The 19449-nt window shown below is 32.4% G+C and overlaps 1 protein-coding gene across 1 annotated transcript in view; it reads left to right on the top strand.

Moving 5' to 3' along the window:
- The window catches only part of LOC143190789 (alkaline phosphatase), a 349882-nt gene that overhangs the window by 244102 nt on the left and 86331 nt on the right, over window positions 1-19449 (top strand). Inside the window, exon 5 of the mRNA XM_076395357.1 lies at window positions 14251-14458. Within this exon, the coding sequence (XP_076251472.1) occupies window positions 14251-14458 (208 nt within the window). The remainder of the gene's footprint in view (window positions 1-14250; window positions 14459-19449) is intronic.

The following is a 19449-nucleotide window of genomic DNA, read 5'->3' as shown; positions in this document are numbered from 1 at the left end:
CTTCATTTTCAAGGTAGTCAATGAAAATTATCCCAGGCGCATTCCAAAATACAGACGCCATAACCTTGACCGCCGACTGTTGCGTTTCCCCATGCTTTGGAGCGATTTCATCGTGTGCAGTTCACTTGGATGACTGTCGATGACTTCGAAGTGAAATGATGGAGCCTTGTTTCATTCATTGTCACACATCGACGCAAAAACTCGAGTTTATTGCGCTTGATCACCTTCAAACAGTGCTCCGAATCATCGACTCGTCGTTGCTTTTGTTCAAAAGTGAGCCTGCGCGGCACTTACTTTTTCATACCCAAATATTCGTGAATCATATGATGTACACTTTCAGTTGATATCTTTAGAGTGTCTGCTATTTCATTCAATCTCAATCTACGGTCATTCAAAATCATTTTGTGGATTTCTTTAATGTTTTCGTCGCTAACAACCTCTTTTGGGCGTCTACTGCGTTCACCGTCTTCGGTGCTTATTTCACCACATCTAAATTTAACATACCAATCCTTGATGGTTGATTTTCCTGGGGCAGTATTCGAAAACTCGATGTCAAGCCAATTTTTTGCTTCAACTATATTTTTTCCATTCAAAAAGCAATATTTTATCAACACCAGAAATTCCTTTTCATCAATTTTTTTTCACAATAACAAACATTGCTTCACTCAAAATGCTATAATTCACAAAGTAATGATCCGACAGCTGCTAAATTTATACACGCATCTCTTGAGTGTCAGGGGTAACTGAAAAACATATTAATTCTTGTAGCGCCATCTATGTGTCAGGCAGTTGACTTTTCAGTTGACTTGTTAAAGGAGAAAGTGGCATCTACTGTTGAAGTAATACAACTGGTCAAGCTGCAGAAGCTTTTGCTTATCTTCTTTCGAAAACTTATCTTGTAATATTTCTGTATGGCTCTGAAACTTGGACAGTGCTGCAGCCTGACATCTGTACCGATAACCTTGTTCTTCTCATCTATAGTTTCTCTGGACTGCCGGCATTATCTTAGCCTGTCCCATTAAAATCAATCAATCATTTCTTTAATTTTAATTCTATTAGTCCAAATTATATTTGAATTAACTTTTTATTTATCATTTCAATTAAATCACATTTAATTATCTTAAAGGGCAACGTTTAATTCGACGTCAGTGTCGGACCGCGCCGTAAATTCGAACGAAACGTCCGAAATTGGAAAACGAAACGATTTTGTTTATCTTTTGAACTGCTATTGGCTATGATAAAGTTTCGCAGGAACTACGTGTCAATATTTGAACTGCTTTCATGAGACTCCGGATAGTAGGAGCCAACGAGGAAAGGTCAGTAGAGTAAACAGCGGAGGATTAATTAATTGGTGTAGTTACTAAGATCAGATAATCTTATAAACCTTAAATGCCGTTCGGGGACTTATTAAAGTTGTGAAATTAAATTTTCCGGCCCGCTATTAATTTATTTATTTCTTCATTTCGCTATTATGATCTCCAATTTAACGCAAAAATGTATATGAGCTAACAAAATTCTAATAACTATTAGTTTATTGTTCTTGTTCTTATAGTATTTAAAATTACGTGCTTCTACAAGATATATAGTGTTTATGAATATTTCGAGGAGTCGTGGTTTTGAAATGATTACACTGTAAGACCCGATTTTTCTAAAACAAATAAGATTATGTGTTTTGAATTCCTTATCCCATTGTTAAAAACATTGTCTATAGATATGGTTGTCCAACACATCACATCCCTTATTAATAGTATGAATACTATTTACGCTTTAAAGTTGTATGACTCCACAATGGCTGCCTCGATCCTTCCATACCAATTGCACTTTCAGTGATTTTAAAAGAAACATATCAAAACATGAAACTAATTTAAAACTTAATTAAATTGAAAGAATACAAATGGAAAGTTTATGCTGGTTTAAAAGTCTTAGTAGTATTGTATGGGCTACTGGAGATTTCACAAAATATTGTTGTTTTCTGTTTTTGAAATAAATTTTCATCACTCGTCACAGTTCCATGCAGAAATGACTTCCGATGATGCCTTTGAATACAGAATCGATCTTCCATTTGCAAACATACTAGCCAAAGGATGAATATTCCTGAAAAAAAGCCAACTATCTTGGTTAAGTTGTTCTTACTTGGCTAATAATATATCAGCACTATTTAAGTCCTGAATTGCCTTTCACCAAAGTTTGTAGTGCATTGAAATTCAGTTAATCCTTTCTTAAAATGTTTGCATTCAGTAGATATTATTTTAGTGGAGTTAAAGCTATCAATTGTGGCTAATAAGTGATCGAAGAATAAAACTATATCGCCTATATTTCTAAAATTAAAAAATAAATATTTTATATTTTATATGATTATTTTTTTATTATTTAATTAATATATTTGTTACCAGTCGTTTCCGCCTAATCTACAATTTGCTTTATGAAAACTTAAATCTAGGTATATAACTAAAACGACCCATCGGCCCTATCTCAGTTTCTGGTCAAATAATGTTTATACATGTCACTGCTGAATCTTTTAATATATGCACCTCACTACACAAGATCAGATGGTTTGATTCTTTTGAGTCTGTGTCCAGTTCTGGTGGTATCCAAAAGCTGCAATATTTCAATATTCTCATGAGAATGGAGTCTTTCCTCATGCCCCCTTGCAATTCTCTTGATTTCTTGACTGACTGTGGATATCTGAAGGTCTCGATGTAGATAATCAGTTATATAGTATTTGTGTCCACCCACAATACCGCTCTGGATTTTGTTCTGCAAAATTTGTATTTGATTTCTGTTACTCTTTGCAGAATATCCCATAATTGAACTCCCTATGTCCATATAGGTTTCAATATTTGCCTATATAATAGCAATTTATTATGTACTGATAATTGTGATTTTCTTCCAAATAGCCAGTACATTTTCCCATATTTCAATTCCAGTTGTATTCTTTTTTTCTTTATATGTTTCTTCCAGCGAAGTTTTGCATCGAGATTCATTCCGAGATATTTAGCGTTGCTATATGAAATGATAGTATTATTTACTGTTATGGGTGCTTGTAAGGTCTGTTAATGCGTGAACCGCACATGTACATATTTACTTTCATTAATTCTTATTTTCCAAGACTGTGTCCAATTATTTATATTGTCACTTGCCTGTTGTAATTTTCGTGTGACTTCTTCACTATTGTTTCCAACAGCTATAATCGCAGTATCATCAGCAAATGTAGCCATCGCAATATTTTCCATTCGTGGTATATTACAAGTGTAGAGTAGATAAAGCATTCGTCCCAGTACACTTCCTTGTACACCTGCTTTAGATGCTTTTATTGTAGAGTAAGCTTCTTCTTGTTTGACTCCAAACGTTCTGGTTGTAATGTACGATTTTAATAGTTCGGTATGTTGTTTTGGTAGCATTTTTATAGTTTATGAGTAAGGCCTTCATGCCAAACCTTATCGAAAGCTTGTGCTACATCTAAAAATATAGCTGAGCATACTTTTTTACTTTCGTAGGCTTTTTCAATAATATCTGTTATTCTGTGGACCTGGTCAATTGTTGAGTGCTTGTTAATAAACCCTAACTAGTGTGTTGGTATTAGGTTTTTTCTCTCTATTATATGATTATTAATACCAGTAAACTTACCCCAACTAACAACAACAAAACAAGTTGTAATGATCGGAAATTTCTTTGATAGCTATTCCAATCAGTTTGGGATTTTTAACATTATCAATGATTTTTTAAAGCGAGCCAAATATGTCTTCGACTGAAAACGATTCTGCACTTCTTTATTGTTTGTACATTCGGGTACACAGCATTTCCTAGATCGAGAATCCACTTTATTTATTGTACTACTGACCTGTACTAATGAACTAATAATTTAATCTCTAGAAGCGCACCATAGAAACAAAATGAACCAATCAGATCTCTTGGAAGCTCCTAGTATAGAGATTAAAACAAGTAATAAGTTAAAAATAGCGACATGTAGATATTGGACGTCGCGAAACCCTTCTCCTAAATTTCCTATAAAGCTAAATCACTATTCCGGTGTATATAGCTTTTCATCCTCGTGTCAGTAGAATAAAATGACATATATGTCAAATCATAGCACTGTATATCCAAGCCTAGCGAGATATGTTTGGTACACCTGGTATTCGTATCTACAGCTATTGTTTCAGGTGGGATTATAGATCAGTCTCCCCAACCGCAGCTTGTGAAACATCGGAGCTATTGCACGGCAGCCATTACGTTACATAATAAAAGACAAAATTTGCAGTTCGCTAGGAAACGGTTTAGACACGTAAATATTCCGTGGCGGGGAATAATTTACGTTATACGAGACCGGATATTTTTATATTCGAATAAAATTTCCAGGCAAAGAATATCGTTTTGAAATATTTAACTGTTAACGTGGAGTTTCAAAGGGGAACCGGCGGCGCCGCCCCCACCCCCCCTCCTCCGCCCGTTCTGTCGAAAATATTTAAACGTCGAAAGCCAAGGCGCGCGAAACTTTCCCGGTTCTCGCAGGATACGAAACTCGCTGCCGGCTAAAAATAAGTAAGCAGGCGAAATTCTACCTTTTTTATGGTAATTATTTTTCTTCGAAACAAGTTTTTTTCTCTCCTTAACAGTCGGCGAACTTAAAAATATATAAGGCGGCCATGGAACGGGGTACATCCAACTTTAAATTGTGCCGATTCTAAGTGAGATTTATTTCGGTAATTTAGTTGGATGATATCAGGCTGGAATTTAACATCTCAAGCGGAACGTAACGACTGGCTTGAAGTACCAACTTAATATGGTGGTGTGGAGACATCTGGAATTTTTTTCCTTAAACGGTAAACACTCTTTTGTGATCTGAACCAAAGGGAAAAAATTATCGTAAAATAACATTTCAGCTTGTTTCCACAATTGGCATGATTACTGTAATAAAGTATCACAAAAATATAAATAAATCAATATAAAATATTGATGTATAATAATAAAATATGATAAAAATCTATCCGGTATCAATAATTTGTTTTAAATTATCTTTTTAGCAATAAAAAGAGAACATCTTTCATGGGGAAACCCGAGGGATAAGTTATTTTCAAAAATGTATATACATGCGTTTATAAATATTTGCAATACAAGGTGGGGTCCAACGTGTGTATATTAAATGTTTCTAACACTCAAGTAGAAATCCGGCACTGTTGCCATTTAAAATTAATTAACAACAGGCTTGGTGGCGCAGTGGTAAAGGCGATGGGACGGTCCTCCTACTGTTGCGATATCCGCGGGTTCGAATCCTGCTGGGGCATGGTCGTAAATTTATGTATGTGATTGTTTAAAATTTGTAAATGTTCTAGGCAAGAGTGTAAAATCCGACAAGGAAAATGATCCCAGTCACGCCAGTAACCAGGCTGGGTAAGACCGGATATCTTTTGGGATGATTTCTCAAGTTGGTCACTCGCCAGTCGGTAGGCTTAATGCTGGGGACCCTGGTTCGGAGCCCACGTTAAACTTTAGAACCACTCCAGATAAAACTATAGTTGGTAATAGGAGACTTTAAAATATATTTAAAAAAAATTAATGAACAAATTATAGGTTACTAACGTTTTTAACGTTGGGTAAGTTTTTCTCCTTGTTAATTGCTTGTCTTTTTAATTTTAGCTGATAGCCTAATATACAAATTTGAAAACATTCATAATTGTAAATAAAATAACTATAAACCCAAAAATACTTCATGGCATTGTACAAGTACATTAAAATATATGTTTATGAAAAAAATTAGCCCATTGGCTTTCGCTATTGAGTCTCTATAAACAGAACAATATATAATTTAAAAGGATTCAAAAACTTTGGTATATTTGGTAACTATGGCTCGCTACACATTTCGGTTGTTGATATAGGTTGGCAAGCCGTTAAGAGAAACAAAATGTAATTATTGAATGGTTTTGAGTTATAATTTCTGGTAAATCAAAGATGAACAACTAATAGTATAGTTCATTCAAAAATAAAAGTAATATATTAGTTTTAGAACGGCTTATATTTAGGGTGGTTTATATCGGCCACCAATAGTTTAAATTGGGATTGTCAACAGTTTAGATGGACACAAATTTAGATACACGTAAATATAAATAACAGCGAAAGGTTAAGAGTTATAGCAAATAATTATGAAATAACAAATAATGAAATGATTTTAATATATCTTTAAACTGTATAAATCATAATTCATGTATATATATATATATATATATATATATATATATATATATATATATATATATATATATATATATATATATATTAGTAAATATTGTAAAAGAAATACCTTGACATATTTGAGTCAAAATATTTTATTCACTTAAATAATTAAGAATGAATATATTCTTAATCCCTAATTATGATATAATATTATAATTAAATAAAAATGATATATAAAGGTCTTTATTACCATAGTCATAATAGATAGATTCTAAATTAATAATTTATTTAAATAAAACTTATTTTATATGCAACTAATATTCTTTTCGCAAACAAATATGCTCTAAAATGAATTTACTAATTGCGTTTAACAGTTTTATACTTATTCGTTTACATACTGGATATACTGGTTTTAGTTTCAGTTTGTTTGCAAAAATTGCAACAAGTACAAGTAACGAACTTGGCAAGAAAATTATGAAATTTTTTCCTGCATAACTGTAAAGAGTGCCCAATTATAGCACTATCGCTAGTTGGGAACTGTAAGTATAATATTATTGAAATCAAATGCCCCATATACTGTGTGTTTTATAATAAATCAAAACTGTATCAATGTCATATGCAATTGTGTTTGACACGGCTACCAAAATATTCATTTTACGTAGTTTTAAATTAACTAAATCAAATGAATATTTGATGTTTGTTCAAATATTTCAATCTTGTTGCAGCTTTGGTATAAATGCACAAATTGTTATTTAGAAGATTTTTTTAATAATAGCCTTCCAAACTTATAAGCACGCGCAACTCTATTTTACAACTTATAGTCTTCAGCAGTGTTGCTCTCAAGACAATTTTTCCATAAACATTTGATTACTTCACCAAACCATCACAAGTAATTTCTTTCGATAATTAACTTGTCTAGTAAATTATTATAATGCTCCGAGATTGACGATATTTAACTTGACCAATTTATAGGCCCCGAATGACTTCAGAAATGAGGTAAATTTACTTCCCATCCAATGTGTCTACATTTTTTAAAATTGTTCCTATGTCGCTACTGAACAGCCTACTATACCTTTTTTTACACTATAATGTTATACTAATATATATATAATGGTTTAAAGCTACACGAGTGTAACAAAATGGTGTTAAGTGAAACGAATAATTTCGGTTTCATAACAGTGCCACCAGAAGAATTGTTGGCAATTATTACCGTTTTCCTTTCACCCCCACACGGTTAGTTCAAATAGCCCGTTTTTAGATTACCTCCTTATGCAAACCAAACCAGCTGCCGTTTTGTTTTGAAATTCAAATTACACTAGATTTGTAACATGAATTTTTATACTGCCATTTGAATATTACAAAATGCGATCCCATACAAAAACATACGTCTTTAGTCATGTTTTGAATAAAACAATATCAGTTACATATTTTTCCATTGTTCTGCTTTATGTTAAATAGCCCCGTATTCGCATTTTTATTAAAATGAATGGCGTCGCACATTTTTACCACAATTTCGAAATTATATTTTTACCATCTAAATAAGGGGCTGAGTCCTTATGAATTCCCAGAAAATATTCGGGATTTTATATTAGAAACTAACTTTCATTTAAATATTTTATATATATTCTAGGTTTAATATGGAAATAATATAAGTTAGAAGCATGATATTTTAAAAAAGGTATTAAACCATTAAAGCTCGAGTTTTCAGTTTATGAAATTCATTCAACCTATGAAAGCACTAAGAAGAGCAAAAGAGGAAAATTACCTATTCGTCGCCCTAGGTTTTTTTTTATTACTCTTCGTGAGTCCACAATTTGCTCTATTGGCAATAAGTGTTTCTTATGTCTATATTATATATACATGGCATGTAGAAAATCACTTCATTAAGCAATCTTCTGTATAAAATATTATCTTAATTAATTAGTCTTATTCTAAAGCTTATTCTTAAAGTCTACATATGTCCAGTAATCAGATCAGGTGGTGTTAAACGTTTTAGTCTACGCACTTCAGTATCACGTCGCATATTTAGCTGATTAGCGAGTACATTGGGATGCACTGACACTCTTTCGAAGTACCTCACATAAACACGTTGAATTACACTCCTTATAGGTTCTAAAGGAATATCGCGTTGTATCACTTTATTTGAAATATAGTGCGGAGCATCAACAATGGCACGCAACATCTTATTTTGGAACCGTTGAATGATGGATATATTATCCCATAGTTGGAATCCATATACCAAAATGAGCTTGAGTATAGACTCACACAGCAAAACCTTGTTATCTAATGATAACTTGGATTTGCTCTCGATGAGCCAATACATTTGATATAATTTTAGTCCCAGTTGTTTCCGTTTAGAGAGTATGTGCTTCTTCCAGGTTAGGCGTCGATCCAAGTGCATACCAAGATATTTAACATGCTCTGCTTGGGGGAGTTGACGATGATTGATATTCACTGGTGCACATGTTCTTCTACGCAGGGTAAACGTTATATGCGTGGATTTTGTTTCATTGGCTTTAATGCGCCACGTCTTCAACCATAATTGTATTTGCTCCAGGTGGGTTTGTAGGTTTATTGATGCTGTGACTGGATCTTCATGGGATGCTAAGATTGCTGTATCATCTGCCTATGTTGCCACAGTAGTTATTTTTGTGGTGGGTAGATCAGCCGTATACAGAAGATACAGTACTGGACCCAGTACACTACCTTGCGGAACTCCTGAATATATTGGATTTAATTCGGTATGTTCATCGCCTTGATTTACAATAAAATGTCTATCAGTGAGATACGATTTTAGTAACTGATAGTACGGATGAGGGAGAAGTTTCTTTAGTTTAACCTGCAAGCCCGTATGCCATACTTTATCAAAAGCTTGAGATATGTCTAGAAAAGCAGCCGAACAATATCTTTCGGCATTTTTTTCAGTCAGTGTTTATTTTGTTTACAAGTCTATGTACTTGTTCTATAGTCCCATGCTTATTGCGAAAGCCAAACTGATGTTCTGGAAGCCTTAGGACTTTGAATTAACTTTGGTTTTAGCGGTATAAGTGTTATTTTTAACCGAGTTCCAAAAAGGGGGAGGTTCTATGTTCGGTTGTATATATACATTTTTTCTATGTTCGGTTGTATATATACGTATTATCCTTTTTTTGCTTCTTGATCCTGTGCTCTGTATTTGAAACAGTTTACAGTAAATATTCTCTTAATTGATACTGAATATCATATAACCAGTTATATTAGTTAGTAGAAATAAGCTTTGCTTGTAGTTGATCATGAACTTATATTTCTAGTGTAGTATTATATGGAAATCACGATGCAGTAACATATGTTATATATAAAAACTTGTGAGATTTAATTGTTGTTGAATTAATATGTTTCAAAAATTTACTTGATCCCTTAAAATTAATTACATTGCAGTAAATTGTCTTTTTCTCTCTATGAAAACGTTATCTTTTAATAATCTGTTATGTGCCTTCCTTGTTTGTTCAGCAATTTATTCAAGATCTATCACTGCATATAGACCATGAATTATAATATTTATCGGTTTAAAATTTATTGCTGACCCTCAAACCACATTCGTGTTGTAAAGTGTCTCCCTAGAAAATATGCATAAAATTACTACGAGGCAATGAAATAACTATGAGATATAATGACACGAAATAAGGTGTTTAGAATTGAACAATTTGTTTATATTAAAAAGAAGGGCCAATATTTTCTCAAGGGCATTGTCAAATTTTTCTTCTTCTTTTTATTAAAATAAAATAGTTTATAAAAAAACTTATATACCTAGGAAATTTGAAATCAAACACCTTAAATATTAATACATTTACACCAATTAGTTACCACTAAATCTATCAATATGGAAACCAATGGTGACTTAACCGTTTTATATTACGTTGAAATCATATTAATTTTAGCACGGATACGGATCCTTGATGCGGATCTTCCTCAATAAAGCAAATTTGATAGCGTTAGCATGCTAAACGCTGACAATTGATTTAGAAACTGACTTTAATCAGCCGGTGTAAATCGTCGTTAATTTAGTGACTATCAGCGATTCTGTAGTAATGGGCGGATGATTGGTATGGCTTAAGCGTCAGATTATGCTAGACGAATGACTGGGTTACAATACAGACAATGTTTAAACAAAGCAGCGTTTAAAAATCAATCTACGATTATGCTTTTAATGCAACTATTTTATCAATTTAAAACTTTGCTCATGGAAATTGTACCAGGGAAATTGTAAATAAATATAATGTAAATTATATGCAAATTTATAGAGATGTTTGAATTTATAACAATCAGAAAATTTCCATTGATTGTCAGACTGATACTGTTTTTGATTTCGTACCCTCATGATTTTAGTTAAATTATACGTAAGAAAATTTCTTTACTTTGTAAACTACTTTTATTAAAGAAAAACAAAAATTCGATTGATTCGATAACGCTTATGTCGGTTCTCTACAACTTTTTCCTGCAATGGAGACTATGGTGGTGGACAGTTTTCAGTCTGAGGAAGCGGTTTTATAATTACTTTAATAATTACCAGTCAATAACCAGGTTTTTTCTCCTCTAAATTATAGGTTCAGAAAAAAATATTGCTGGACGAGTTCCTCTTAAATAGTGGTTACATCTTCAACAAATTTAATTCAGTTTCAAGATTCATTAACAATCCTAGAAATGTTAATACACAAAGAAAACAAATATATACTGTGAATTTGTGCAGTGTTCAAATGATACTGTTATTAGTATATGCAGTACTGTAGGAAACATATGTATAACATAATTTAATATATAATGAGTCTTATCAATGGTCACAACATTTCTTTTTAAAATGGCCAATTTGGTCCGAAATTTATTTTTAAATCCATTCATAATTAATTTGGTTTTATATGCTTAGGCGTATTCTTGTTTTTATATCCAAATTGAGCTTAAGATTTATAAATGTTATGAAAACTGTTAAGAAAAAGCGAGTAGTGGACAGTAATAGATCCTAATTTATTATATGTCATAACATTGCTTGGCTATATCAATCAAGATAATATATCTAATATATGTAGGGTGTTTGTTTTGAATGGTAGCTCTTTGCATATTAAGGTAACACTCCAAACTTAAAGCCTTTTGATTAAAACATATTTACAATGATACACTATGAAATGTTTTAAGCGGTGTTTTCTAAAAGTTGAAGTAATAAGTAAAAATATATTTATTTTTTAGTTAGTATATCGTATTTAGATAAATTGTAACATAATGTAGAAAATATGTGAATCAAACTTAACCAATTTTTTTATTGCTTCCAAACTAATCCACACTTTTTCTGAATAAAAGAAATAATACATAAATTAATAACTACATAATCTTAAAGTTAATGAAATACATTTTACCAAGATCTCTGTTGAAGTTAACTTGTTACATTTTGAAAAATATGAACAATTTCAAAATTAACAGTGTCGGTCATATTTGGAGAAACAGACAACTTTTCATCTGCCCTGTTGCTATTTTATATCGATAAAAATATAGAGACTAATTTAGTGGTTTTGTCAAAATTAGTAGAGTTATTCTATTAAATATGATAATTGAAAATAGTAATACTAGTTCTTTTTTTTGAAAAATGTCTTATGTATCTAAAACAGCTTTTTTTAAAGCTTTGTTTAAACGAAATTTTAAAAAGTTTTTTTATAAATAAATTTAATTCTAAAACTGATTTAAAAGTGTCGTTTGCAGACATTTTCTGTTATTTTAAAATCAATAATCAATATCAATCAATAATCAAACCTGAAAAATCTAAACAATCTCTAACGGCAATTGAAAAATGTCCACTAAAAATATTCTTTGTCTGCTATTGAAATAGATCATCAAACTGTTAAATTCTTTTGAATATTCCTGACTTTCTAGAGAGTCAAAATAACAGTCGTTGTCTTTAGAAAACATAACTGATATCTGAGTGAACAACTAAAAGTTATTTTACCAAACATTTCGAAGTAAGCTTTTCATTATAAAAGAGTTTCGCAAATAACAAGAACAAACGGTATCGAATATCCCTATTATGGATGCATCAACATTTCCAAGCCAATTTCTGTTCTCAATTTCTGATCAATTCTCATCGAATTTGTTTTAATGGAGCATTACAATCGCTTTAGCTGCAAACAGCAGGGATCCAAGTACAAACAGCACTTGATAAATAATTAATTTCCAATTTTCCAGTCACTCGAATCCTTTTAGTGTATTGTTGTCACTTGAATGAACTTCCATTCATCATTTCGACACTGATTCACAAGTAGAAACAAGCTTAATGTATCGTCAACTCTGATTCAAATAACTGAGTCCCCAGCAATGTCGCGACATAAAATATGCTGGTCTACCTCAATAAATTGAAAGGATTTGATCGATTTTTTCAATGGTTGCCTCGCCAAGACGAATTTCCTTTTTGGCATCGAAATTTCCAGACATCACTAAACTTTTCTGTATACATTATACACTTACCAATGAATGTGAACAAAACTGTCAATAAACATTTTTATACTTAAACATTTCCCCATTTATGACAGGCACTGTACTTCTTTCAGAAAACAGGTTACCAAAATGTCTAAACTATAACATATTCTTCATACATGTTCGGGTTTATGCTACAAGATATTTACATTCCGTGATGAATACCCCAATACATTTTTTCGTATTCCGCGCGTGCTAAATAAACTCTATTATCCCCCCCTACGCTTTTTTATTTTCATCCCAATTAAATTATTCATAAATATACGGACGATAATTTATCAAATTCGGTTCCTCCTTTTCTTTGCGCCCCGGCAAATCGGCAATTTGCATTCCGCAAATGTTTCGAAAGCCACTCATGATCAGACGTCAGATAAAGTAGGGAAATTTGTGGTGTCAAGCGGTTTAAATTATAAATGCCCTGTTTTCTCCCCCGATATCGTTCGTTTGCTGAAACAAAATTTGACTGTTAATTAATTCGAACATCTCCGCGGCGAATTCACTGCTATTTAAATATTTATGGAAACATAAGGGCGGAGGGCGGAGGTGGAGACGCGATTCGCCGATGATTGGTGTCCCCAGAGAATACCCACAGTCGAAAATCAACAATGATAACTCGTTATCGATTGGAATAATTGTTCAAAATTTTTATTATTACTTAATTATTACATTGTTACTAGTTGTTTCCGACTATCCTACAATTTGATTTTATGATAACTTAACTCTAGGTATATAACTAGGAGGACCCATCGGCCCTATCTCAGTCTCTGTTGAAATAATATTTATACATGCCCCTGCTGTATTTTTTACTATATGCACTTCACTACACAACACTATACAAGATCAGATGGTTTGATTCTTTTGAGTCCTGTCCTGTTCTGATGGTATCCAAAAGTTGCAATATTATAATGTTGCATTAAAATAATAATTAATATATATATATATATATATATATATATATATATATATATATATATATATATATATATATATATATATAGAGAGAGAGAGAGAGAGAGAGAAAGAGGAGAGAGGTATTGTGGGTTCACCCAAATCAAGAGAATTATAAGGGGACATGAGGAAAGATTCCATTTTCATGAGAATGTTGAAGCAACTAGTTGAAAGACTCAAAAGAGTCAAAGCATCTGATCTTGTGTAGTGCTGTGTAGTCAGATGCATATATTAGAAAATACAGCAGTGACAGGTATAAAATTATTTCACCAGAGACTGAGATAGGGCCGATGGGTCCTCCTAGTTATATACCTAGAGTTAAGTTAGCATAAAGACAAATTGTAGGTTAGTCAGAAACGACTAAAATCAATGTAATAAATAAATAAAAAAAATACTTTGAATAAATACATTTTTCAATTTTCTTGTAGTGTTTCGGTTCTGTGTAGTTTTCGTCCCTATAATATCCGGAAATGATTTTCCGGTAAACCTGGTAAATACGTTCCCGCGGCAATTTTTCTACCTAAAAGGCACAGATTAATTATTTAAATCAACTGAAAACCGGCATATAATTAAACAACAAAAACATTCGTACATAATTAAACAAAAAGATAAATTCTCATTAAAACGAAATCTAATTTGCAGGTTTTGCTGGGCGGCGGGCGACGTCATTGGCTGCCGAAAGTTGCCCACGATCCGGAACAAACAAAAGAGGAGGGTCGCCGTCTGGATGGCCGGAATCTCATTGACGACTGGGTCCGAGACAAAAAGAAGAGGGGACTCAAAGCAGAATACGTCTGGAATAAGGGCCAGTTGGATAAAATCAACCCTAATCAGCTTGATTATATCTTAGGTAAGGTCGCCTTTTTGTTTTCCCCGGCGAACGCGAACTACTGGGACGTTACGATTCACTCCTTTTCCGAGTTTTGTTTTTACGATGTCGCATTATGATAATGCGACGCGACGTTTGATAATCGTCCCGATAATAATGTCGTATAATTAGGCGAGAGCCGTTCAATGAATTTTACGCTAACCCTCCGAATGAGCAATAATTACTTTTCCATATATTTGGCAAGAGGGTTAAAACAAACCTGTGGTGAAATTCAGCCACAATTTATTAATCATGTTTCTCTCAAAACAGAGTAAAGATGATAATTTAAGAATGATAAAAATCAATCAATGATAAAAAATGGAATTACTAAAACTTGTTGGTATAGTATTCTCAGTGTAGGATTAAGAACATATTTGACACGTAACACTAATGAAAATAATAAATATATGTACTAAAACATGTTAAAATATACATAAACTATTAAGTTTCAATTATTAAGTTTCAATTATTAAGTTTCAATAATCAACAAAGTTTTAATAAGTCTGAGTTACTGCGCCACTGAACATTTATTTATTTAATATTTTCAGAACTGTAACTTCAGATCATTACATATCACTATACATCATATTTTTAACAGATTTCAAAAAAGGACGATGGAAAAAGCCTTATGTTCGGGCTGTATATATATATATATATATATATATATATATATATATATATATATATATATATATATATATATATATATATATATATATATATATATATATATATACAGCCCGAACATATATACATATATATATCTTTTCATTCGACGAAAATTTCTTCCCAGTGAGAATTCTTTCGAGATCTGAGAACAGAAAATAGTCGATAAGGAAGCAATTCGAAGCCCAATTCATGGATTTTTGCCATCGTTTTAACTGACTTGTGACACGGTGCATTGTCTTGGTGAAGCAGCACTTTCTTTTTCTCCAAATGCGGCTCTTTTTTGGAGATTTCGTCCTTCAAACGGTCCAATAACGCTATGTAATAGTCGCTGTTGAGGGTGCTTCCTTTCTCAAGGTAGCTAATGAAAATTATTCCATGCGCATTCCAAAATACAGACGCCATAATTTTGCCAGCCGACTGTTGCGTTTTCCCATGCTTTGGAGCGGGTTCATCGTATGCAGTGCATTCAGATAACTGTCTGGACTGCGAAATGAAATGATGGAGCCATGTTTCACCATTATCGCCGATAATGAATCGATATATCGACGCAAAAACTCGGGTTTATTACGCTTGATCATCTTCAAACACTGTTCCAAATCATTAACTCCTTTTTGGTCAACAGTGAGCTCGTGCGGCACCCACTTTACACAGAGCTTTCTCATACACAAATATTCGTGAATGATATGATGTACACATTCAGATGATATCTTTAGGCTGTCTGCTATTTAATTCAGTTTCAATTTACGGTCATTCAAGATGATTTTGTGGATTTTTTAATGTTTTCGTCGGTAACAACCACTTTTGGGCATCCACGGCATTCACCAATAGGCTCCGGTGCTCGTTCCACCACGTCTAAACTTAGCATACCAATAAAATTGATGGTAGATTTTCCTGGGGCAGTATCCAGAAACTGGGCATCAAGCCAAGTTTTTGCTTCAACTGTATTTTTTCCCTTCAAAAAGCAATTTTTGAAATTTTTTTTATCCATTTTCTTCACAATAACAAAAGTTGCTTCACTCAAAATGCTATGATTCACGAACTAATGACATAATTGACAGCTGTCAAATTTAGACGCGCATCTTTCGAGAGTTAGGGCGAACTAAAAAACATATGGATTTAATTCTATAGCGCCATCTATGTGTCATGCCGGGGACTTTTCAATTGACCTGTTTCTTTTTCAATTTTTGGGCGAATTTCAAAATTCTTTTTTATTCCAAAGACTACTCTTCTGTGGTGGTACCACTGAGACCAAATCAGGAAATGTTGTGGAGAAAGGGGGGAAATCGAAAATCTTTCTTTTTTTCTTCTAAGAAAAACAATAATTACACCAACCTGATTAAAAGAATAAAATTGCATTATTCTGTGGTTACTTATTTCACTGTTCGATCTCGTCCTTGCAGATAGCTCATCTTTAGTTTGTCTTCTATGGCCTTTATTTGTCTATTGATTTCTACTTTTTCTTATGTCCCACTCATCAACAATTGTGGAATTGAAATTTTATGCAACATTCATTATAACTTTTGATGCACAAATTAACGTAATTAACGTATTTATTATCTGCAATTTTTGGTTAGTGCTGTTAGAAACCTGAAATTAATCAGAAGTCAATACCACTAAAATTTACAGAACAATCTTAACAACATTTGGAATTATCATTAGTATAATGATATACTATATTTCTAGAACCATATCAATTAGTAGCAATCTTTAAGCAAGAACAATTTTTACTTTTTTTCCTAATCAGACATTAATTAAATCAAAATCTGATTTCGAAAATGATATATTTTACGCATATAAAATGTTGTATATATTGTATATATTGTGTAATATTCATTATTTTTGTTATTCTTATATTTTGATAATATATGTTGGGATAAAATTTATATGTCGCCTTTATCTTGCACAGCTGTCCAAAAAACAATATATGTTTAGGCGACCGTATTATTCTTAAACGTTTCTTATCTAAACTTACAATAACTCTTTAATAAATTCAACAAAACTGGAATAACCGCAAGTATCACAAAATCTTAAGTAACACTACTTGAAATTAAATAACATCGTTTAATAATGTTTTAACTAATCAGTCTCGGTTTTCGCATCGTTTCAAACTTAATATAAGGATTTCGTTCTGATTCAAAATTACCTGCCAGCATATTGCAGTAAAACATTGCCAGATTTTGATTTTAGAAATTACACGTCCGTGGTTGATATACGTACAACGGAAACGACGAATAATCTGCCGTACCAGAGCATTATCTCAAGCCCACTTCCTTCATTAACTCACTCACACTCGAACTAATTCATTAGATGCCCAATGAGTTCCTGATTCTGACTGTTTAATACCCTTGGTAATTTCAATAATTTGAGGAATTATGCAGACATAGAATATGGTCAACTAGTACTAATATAAATTCGAATTTTATAGGCTGATTCGGTTAGAGAGGATTTTATCTTTTTTTAACTATTATAAAAAGAGAAGGAAAAATCCGCTCGGGGTTTAAAATAAATGTTGCATTTTTACAAACTGTAATTGGTGACGTATATGCATTGGTTATTTTAATGGACGTTCTATAATTACTGTTTATACTTTTTACGAACTTTCACTAAGATCTGTCGCTGATCAAAATACATGCAATCTCGCAATAATATTGACATACGAACTTGACATTAATACAATAAGATATCTAACACTATCGAGCGAACCCGACTTATACCCAAGAGGTCTAGTTATTTGTGGATATAGTATATTCGACATAAAAAAAGAAGAAAAAATATAATCCCAATGATGGATGCTTCAAGTTATTCGGAAGTCTCTGTGGATGGCAATATGTTTGAGTTTGGTCAAATTTTCATTTGTATTCCGAACGCGGGCATCGAGTCAGAACACTGAAATATCGATCTGATATTACGGGAAAATATAACCGAAATGAAAACGGCGATTGGTCATTTCTGTCAGGACAAAAAGTGCCAGAATCAGTTGTAAAAAAAAATGAAGAATGGTAGTCGTATATAGTATTTATTTTTTCGATACTAAACTTTGTATGATTGAACCAGTCCCAATATCGACAAAAAATCGAGAAAAATTAGTTTAATTTAATAAAATCTCCCTCAAGTATTATGTATTTGAACAGATATAGCAATCTAAACAGATATTTCAAAATCTAGAATTGATAGCATAACCAGATATTTAAGTTCTTCGTAAATATTCTTTTTCCAGTTAACGTCAACTAAGCCAGCTTGGTTAAGGCAGAGGTTAAGTGACGGGCTGGTCTTCCTACTCTTGGGATAATCGCAGGTTCGAATCCTGCCGGGGCATAGTCATTAATTCATGTTTCTGATTGTTTATAATTATTATTGTCCAAAAGGCAACAGTAAATTCCGACAAGAATGATCCCAATTAAGACAGTAACTAAGCTGGGTAAGACCGGATATCTTCTTTAATTCTTAATCCGGTTCAATGCCGAGGACCGTGGTTCGGCACCTTAAGCTGTAGGTCCAGTCCAGATAAATCCCAGTTGGTATAATGGCGACACTAAAATATAACAAAAAAAAACTAGAATAATATTGCAGATTACTTTTCTTCAATCCGAAAAATAATTTTTGCTATAGTGGGAACTATACTTAGTTAGAATTAGTGTACATTAACGAGTGTTGTAATTTTATGAAATTGAAATGCTTATGATCAAATTTTTTTAAGAAACCTTTTTTTTGTTTGTTGAATTGCGGAAAAAATCTCTATTGAAGAATTTCAAATCAGACATTCCCTATCTAATCTGATAAGAATGATATCGTTCTGAATATGTAGGTATAGTTACACATCCATCAGAAGTGGAGTAGAGAGGATTTTGTAGAATTGTCGTAATACCAATCCACCAATCGATCCTTTACAAAAGAAATATAAATAATTTTATGAATTACTACAAAATTACGACCATCAATAAGTAATTAACTACATGAGCAGCTTTTGAGAACCCAGAATTTATGATATATATCTCCACTCCTGTTCTTGTCCATGGATTTGTTGAATTACGGAAACGGTTTCTGGTGAAGAATCTCATATCAGATATTCGCCATCTAATTTGATAAGAATGATACCGCCCCGAATATAGAGTTACTGAGGACTTTGTAGGAGAATCATATTACCAAGCCATTAATCCATCTTTTATAAAAGAAATATAAATAATTTAATGAAATATTACCAAATTGTCACCACTAATAAGTAACTAACCAAATAAGCAGCTTTATTAATCACACAATGTATGATATATATCACCACTCCTTTTTCTGCCGATCTATTTATTGAA

This window comes from Rhynchophorus ferrugineus, unplaced genomic scaffold (genome assembly GCF_030347505.1).
Source record: "Rhynchophorus ferrugineus isolate W39M unplaced genomic scaffold, kcgeb_rfMv2 rfM2, whole genome shotgun sequence".
Lineage (NCBI taxonomy): Eukaryota > Metazoa > Arthropoda > Insecta > Coleoptera > Curculionidae > Rhynchophorus > Rhynchophorus ferrugineus.
The sequence above is the reverse complement of the archived record's forward strand: the minus strand, read 5'-3'. Positions and strand labels throughout refer to the sequence as shown.